The sequence below is a fragment of the Heliangelus exortis genome, chromosome 2 (genome assembly GCF_036169615.1).
Source record: "Heliangelus exortis chromosome 2, bHelExo1.hap1, whole genome shotgun sequence".
Taxonomy (NCBI): Eukaryota; Metazoa; Chordata; class Aves; order Apodiformes; family Trochilidae; genus Heliangelus; species Heliangelus exortis.
In genome coordinates, this window is record NC_092423.1 from 84,540,533 (window position 1) to 84,547,463 (window position 6,931).

The following is a 6,931-nucleotide window of genomic DNA, read 5'->3' on the forward strand; positions in this document are numbered from 1 at the left end:
CACCCTGTGCTCTTTGTGAGCCTGCCACTCCCACAGCAGTACCAAATTGGGGTGCTGACAGTACTGCTGGTCAGCATTGAGAACAGCCTGCACTAGAGAGCCTTACAAGGTTCTGTGTTGCCCTGGGAGCAGTACTGTCTGTGGTCTGTATCACAGAGACTATTCTTAAGAAAATGAAAAAACTTGTATCTGGTGATACACTGTTATATCTTTCTATATGAGTGCTGTCTTAAGGAGCAAGTTATTTTTGAACCTTTGTAATGGCTGTGTTAAAGCCTGTACTTAAAATTACCACAAGTATATACTTGTGCATATACTACAGCAGTACTAGAGAACACTGCATTATATACTGGAAAATACTGTGCCTGCAGAAAGTGCTGGTTGAAGCATCTTTGGTCTAGTCAGATATGCAAAGCAGGGATGAGATAATCTAAATTCTGTTGTGACATTGCCCTGGTTTTGCTGCAGCAGAATCACAAGCCAGCCATGGCAGGGAGGCCATTAACAGTTCTCAAGTCAGCTGCAAGCTGAAAACTGGGCAACTGACCCAGGATGACCAACAGGTGCATCCCATACTATAGTATGGGACGCAGGCTCGTTACAAAGGGAAAGGCTTGCTGAAGATGGGGAGCTCCTCTTCCTGGGTGTCTTATTCTTGAGCTCTTTCTCTTCCTGCTTCTCCTGAGGCCTGGGCTGATTATAACCCTGTATCCTTTATATTGGCATTAACACTGTGTTGCTATTTCATTTAATTAATTTTCATTTCAATTCTCCAGTTTCTTTTTCTCCAGTTCCCTTTGTCAGCTGTGGAGGGGTCATTCATCAGCTGCTATAATCTAGCTCTGCATATGGGCTAAGTACAGACAGATGCATTATCTTAAAACAGCAGGTGAGCGAGGTGGAGCAAACTGCAGCCCCCTGCCCCCAGACAGCATTCAGCTCTGCAAGCCTTTATGTTGGTTCTGCAGGACCAACTGATGGGTCCGATATTGTTGGCTTCCTTGAAGGACAGATCCTGACCTTTATTCTTGGGCAAACAGAGCAACTCAGGTTCAAGATTTCCAAGCATACAGCACTTAACTATTTGCTCATCTCCCTCCTGTAGACAATCAGCCCCCTCAGAACTACAGCCTTGCTTCTAGAAAATATGGTCTATGCTTTCACAGGATACTTGCTGTGAGCTTTATTTTAAAAGAAATCACTAATTTTGTTGATTTACTGAAACAATGCTTATTGCTGTAAGTTTTATTACTTTGAAATACTGTATAACTAAAGTAAAGTCAAGAAGCTTTTCAAATCTGCCTTCTGGCTTTTCTCTTTTTCTTCTAGGTCAAGCATCCGTTTTAGCTTAGAAAACTGGAATTTAGAATTTCGGGGTGTCTTGGAAGCAGAGTTTGTCTTCTGTCCAGATACATGTGCTCTGAAAAACAAGAGAGTCAAATGGCTTAAAGGTGAGGAGTCAGAATGAACATAAAGTAGCTATGAATGTGTGTGTATATATATCTAAAAAAATCTTGAGTGAAAGATTTGGAATATGAATAGTGTGTTTTAATGTGAAAATGAGCAGCTATGCAAATTTTACAACAGACATTTTACATTAATGACAAAAACGTAACTGTGCATTATTTGCACATAGTGATTTTTCATTAGAAGCTTTGATTTTAAAAGTTGGAAAGCAAAAATTAATCTCCTCAATCAGGCCACTACATAAAAATACCTAGTTATCAGTTTAAAGTTTATTAAGAGACTGATCTGAGATCAGTACTTGACATCTTTTCCCACCAAGATGTAATACACTGCACTCAGCAAAGTGCCTCTCTAAAAGGAGAGAAACAGGTACCTGGGAAATGAAGAGGGGTTCTTTCCTTTAGATCCCAACCTACTCCAGCTTACAGGTGTCACTGTGTTTGCAGACTGGATTTTTACATCTGGTGTCTTCAGGCTAGAATTAATATTTGGAGTGCAAGAACTGTGTGTCTTGGTAGCCAGAAAATCCCTGCTTATACCATAATGTCTTGTAGTTTTGTTGCATGAGTTGCAAGTAACCAGCTGTGGACAGAAGAAAGGAAATATCTATCATTCTTCCCAGTCTTTCCATCTTTATGTTGTAAAGCCATTGTAAAAATTACCCAAACTATTCTCCAAATATTGTGACAGAAATTCTGCTTTTACTTAAGTGAAACATGAGTTATTAAAAACCAACATATGCCTCATACCTAGTACTGTCATTCAGGCTTCTGAAGCCAAACTTGTCCATTAGGTTTATCCAGAAATTACTCCAGTCTCCTGGAAACTAATTTCAGGAGACCAGTAATTCTCAAGGTTAACATTGTACAGTAAAATATTGAAAACACCCTGTCAGAACAGATAAATGAAACAGCACCTGAACTGGGTGACATACTGAGTGCATGTTAGGAGTATTTGTATTTCATTAGAAAACATGGCATAAAGTGAGATCTAAATTCATGAACATATTCTACCTTTGGTGAATTTATATTAACACACTTTCCAGGAGTCTTGAGAGAAAAAGTTTAAATTACCAAACTGTCAGAAACAGTAATTCATAACTAATAACAGCAAGCCTTAGTGAAGAAAGAAGAGGCTATTAGTGCAAAAAGAAATAAAAAATTAATACAGAGGAGGCTGTAGACAAAGGGCATTTTCTCTTCTGCTTACTTTTAGGTTGCAGGGAACTTCCAGCAGCACAGTATGTTGCAGAGGTGAATCAGAACAGATTAAGTCAGACAGTCACAAAGAATACCAGATATTCCTAATATCCCTGACTGCCATGACAAATACTCTTAATAAAGAGACATGAAAGAAATACAGCCACACTTTTTGAGGGACATTACTACACTGACTGAAAAACAGTTATGTGATGTTTCTGGTTAAAAAACCAGACTCAAAGAATGTCACAAAAACATCTAAGCAGTTTTGAAAACATCTATATTAAAGCATTCTTCAAAATGTGTAAATTTACCTAAATTCAATTTGCTTAAAAGAGTTAGACTTAAAATCAGAAATGAAATATTTTCAGTTAAGTGTTTTGAATGTCTCTAGACATTATTTTGTCAGCCTAGCAAACTAAAAAAAGAGAAAGATCATTAACTTACACAAGTATGTATTTTTAATTATTCTAAATGACATTCAGATGGGAAAGAAAAGCAGCATCACATAACACTTTACCACTCCATGAAATACCAATGGAGGTGAACACCTTACAGTGAGAGCATTAGTGGATTAATTATAGCACTGCACAGCTAGTTTCCATTCTCTGGATTGCATATACATTTAACTCCAAACATTTTTTAAAAGCCCTGAAATAGTTCCTAATGTTATATGCATTTCCATGGCAGAAGCATTCTTAAATTAAATTCTACTTGCTAAGAAAGGTATCAAATGCACAACCTGTCATATTATTGCTTGGTTTAATTTTCAGCCATACCTGAATTTTCATTTTTGCAAATCTCAGATATTAGATTGCAGGGCTCTACATTGCTGATTTTGAAAGCTGTCAGTTCCTGATAGTATTTTTAATACATAAGACCAGAAATACTTAAATCACAGCACAAATGCAAACAGAACTGAGCAGAACTTACAAGTGCAGTGTAACTACATTCCAATATTAGAATATTACCCAGAATTTAAACTGGACCTAATTAAAAATGAATTTGAAACTACTGATATGAATGCACAATGCACCCTACAAACTTTTCCAGCTATGGAATAAATGTCAGAACCCATCAAAATTCCATAGGACATAGTTAACTGGCTGCCTACAGAGACAGTTCTTAAAGTACACTAGAAGTTTGTGATCCTATAGCAGAAAAACCCCCAAAGATTCTGGCTTCTCAGATGCCCTTTCTCTTGCTGTTTTCTCTTGCTGCTATCATCTAAAATTCCAGAGACAGTAATAGCAAATGTGCCTTTATGGAGTGACTTTTTTTTTGCCCTGACAGCTGAGAACCTATGTGATACTTCCTCAGCTTAATTTTTTGTTGCTGACTCTTTAATAAGTTTTGATTTTGCAATTTTTGTTCCTCAAACCATCAGACTCTCATCTGAAAAAATGCCAGCTGAAAAGTGTGCCAGCAACTGCTGGGCTCTCTCATTTATTAAAACATCCATTCATATAACATGTTAATCATAGTATATGCCTTGGCAACACTAGACTAAATGTATACAAATATTCTTCAAGTAACAGTAATCATTATAAAAAAAACAGTGATTATACCCCATATTCCTGAGTAATTTTAGGAAAAAGAACTGAAGGACCAAGAGCAACAGTGACTTGTTTAAATTACCTGTGTGGTTCAGTATTGAAAGATTTATTATAAACAGTAATAGTCAGACAAATGTAAAAAATTCTACTTATACTGAAGGCAACAAGAATCTTATGTATGGCCTACTGAGATATATGAGTAAAGCTTTTAAGTTGTAAATATACCTGCTTTTAGATAACTGATAAATCTAAAAAAACCTGACAACCTCACTCCATCCCTTCCTCAATTCTGAAATAAAGGCATTGAACATCAAGCTAAGCACACTAATAAAACCAGCCTGACTTCAGGCACTGGCATGCTTTTCTTCTTAGGTATGTCCCAGGATATTAGCATTGGATTTCTAAGGACTCTAATGGAATTCAGGATCTACACAGCTGTGTTAAGGTAGGGTTGCCTGGTCCTATTTGTCACATTCATAGGAAAAAAACAGGCAAAAAACCTGCCACTTCTGCAAAGCTATGCAAATGATACAGTATCTGATAGTGGAAATGGGAGACCTTCCTGGCAAGAAGAAGTACTTACTTTTCAGCAAGATCTTATCATTTTTGCAGAGTCTACCCAGACTGCTGCTGAAGAAATCAGAGGAAGGGCAGAGCTGTTTCATAGCTTCTCTGACATATGGGCTTGCTTTGGGGCTTTTTTTTAGAGGAAAGCTCTATGACTGTTCTTGTCATTGTACTTATGATCTCTCTATTGTGAAGGATTTTTAAAAATCTGAACAGAAGATATCCCAAAAGAAAGGAAAAGCTATATGCTCATGAAGAAAGAAATGTGTAGGTGTGACCCCAACTTCTAGGAGAAAGATTTCCCAGTGTTCTTTTTTATGCCAGTGGAAGGTTTCAGGGAAGTACTGAGTATTTGACAGTTCCAATAATATATCCTTACCAGAACACTTCTTGACTCCCTGTACTTTTTCAAAAGCTTTGTCTGTTTCATATTAAGTTTGTGGTTCTTTGCCTCCTGTTCAAGAACTTTCTCTATCTGTGGTGTCACTTTCATCTTCGGTTTGAGACGCACCCGGTGGCTATCAGGACTGAGGAACTGGAAGCAGTAAGGACATACCCTTTCTAATCCACATTTTTTATCTACAGATTAATAAAGGGAAAAGAGTAAAACCTACATTAAATAATTACGTTTTATAGGCAAACATTAAAATGGCATCTTTCTTTTTTAACATTCTCTAGGTAGATGTTTTACGTTTCAGATGCAACTGAGAGGATACAGCACGAGAGGAAGCTGAGCACCAGTATGTGCTCATTTGAGCACAATTCATGCTAAAGTTTTTTGCACAGCAAAAGTTTAAACAATACGTAATTGTAAACTCCCCTGAAAAAATGCAATTCCTTCCTAAAAATCTTTAATGACAGAGGCTCAAAATTCTGCAGGAGCTCCTCTTTTGCCAGATTAGTGACACCAATACCTGATAAAACTCATTGCCCATTTTATATGTGAGATGATAGCATCTCAGCCTGGGATGAGGAGATGCTTTGAGATAAATTTCAGACCTAATAATAATAAGCATGCTCCTACATCAGCCTCATTAATTCCTGCTGCCAGAGCCAGACTCCAGCATGTCTCTCTGAGGAAACACCTGCACCTTGCAACTATGTCACTTCTGCCAGCAGCCCCGAAGCACACCCTGAAAATCCTATTTCTGTGGGAGCAGCAGAGGGAGAAGGGCAAAAGGGGTAAAAGCTTGTTCCTATTCATAAGAGCCACGCTTCTGCTTCCACAACCCCGATGCGCTGCCCTCCCCCCAAGACCCTCGCCAGGACCACGGGAGCCCAGGCTTCACCCAGGGGACGGCAGGGAGAGCGGGAGCCCCTCTCCTCTGCCGCCTCTTGACGTGGGACAGCAGCCCCAGCACCGCCGTCTGCGCTCGGGCCCCTTCACTCGCCTCGGGAGTTGCGGAGCGTCCACCTGCGCGGGAAAAAGGGCACAGTGTCACGTCACGTCACGTCACCCACCCACCCCGATCACGCGGGGGCGCACCCCGGCAGGCGCGAGGACAGGGGGCGGGGCTCCCCACGTGCGTCAGCAGCGAGGTCTCTCCCTTCCCACGCCCCCTTTATCCGGCGCGCTCCGTCCCTCGCCGCTTCCTTTCCCGTCGCCTCCCTCTCCCGCCCTGAGGGCCGGCATGTCCGCGCCGCGGGGCGCTTGCTTACAGCAGGAACCGCGCCTGGCCCGGGCAGGCGCCGGCCAGCTCCTTCGCTGCCGCCGCCAGGAACCTCCGCTGTCTCCCCATGGTGCTGAACGCCCGCCCCGCCGGAAGCCGCCGCTAGCCAGGTCCGGCGGCCGGGGGCGGGGAGGGGAAGGGGTGGATGTGCATCGTTTCGCCGAGGCACGGCGGTTACCCGCGGCCGCAGCATCCTGGTTCCGGGTACTAACGAGCCCGCCGCGTCTTCTTCAGCGCCGCGCGGCGGCTTCCCCGGAGCCGTTCCGACGGTGAAGGAGAAAGGGCGCGGCAATCGCGGTGGAGGCAACCGGCGGAGCGGCCCTTGTTTTACCCCTGGTCGCTCCGCGAAGGCCCGTCCCCTCCCCGGCGTTGGCCAAGTTTTTGTGCCGGGCCGGCGGGGGCCTCCCGATACCGCTTGCTGCCGTGCCGCTACCGGCGTGCTGCCGTGCCACCGCCTGCCCCGGGGCGGCCG

The 6,931-nt window shown here is 42.4% G+C and overlaps 1 protein-coding gene across 1 annotated transcript; it reads right to left on the reverse strand.

The window, feature by feature from the left end:
- Nucleotides 1–1,230: 1,230 nt before the first annotated feature.
- Nucleotides 1,231–6,543, reverse strand: C2H18orf21 (chromosome 2 C18orf21 homolog). The gene is made up of 5 exons (XM_071736805.1): nt 6,449–6,543; nt 6,181–6,203; nt 5,169–5,368; nt 1,841–2,049; nt 1,231–1,420 (listed from the first exon to the last, which is right to left on the reverse strand). Exons 1-5 carry the CDS (start codon nt 6,526–6,528, stop codon nt 1,270–1,272), a joined length of 663 nt encoding a protein of 220 aa, XP_071592906.1. The 5' UTR covers nt 6,529–6,543; the 3' UTR covers nt 1,231–1,269.
- Between the last annotated feature and the right edge of the window lie 388 nt (nt 6,544–6,931).

Excerpts from the sequence above, each read along its gene's own strand:
- C2H18orf21 (XM_071736805.1), bottom strand. The coding sequence starts at position 6,528 with ATGGGGAGACAGCGGAGGTTCCTGGCGGCGGCAGCGAAGGAGCTGGCC. Across the intron at positions 6,204-6,448 it reads GGCCAGGCGCGGTTCCTGCT|GTGGACGCTCCGCAACTCCC; the intron begins GTAAGCAAGCGC and ends TTTCCCGCGCAG. Across the intron at positions 1,421-1,840 it reads AACCCCTCTTCATTTCCCAG|AGCACATGTATCTGGACAGA; the intron begins GTACCTGTTTCT and ends CTTGTTTTTCAG.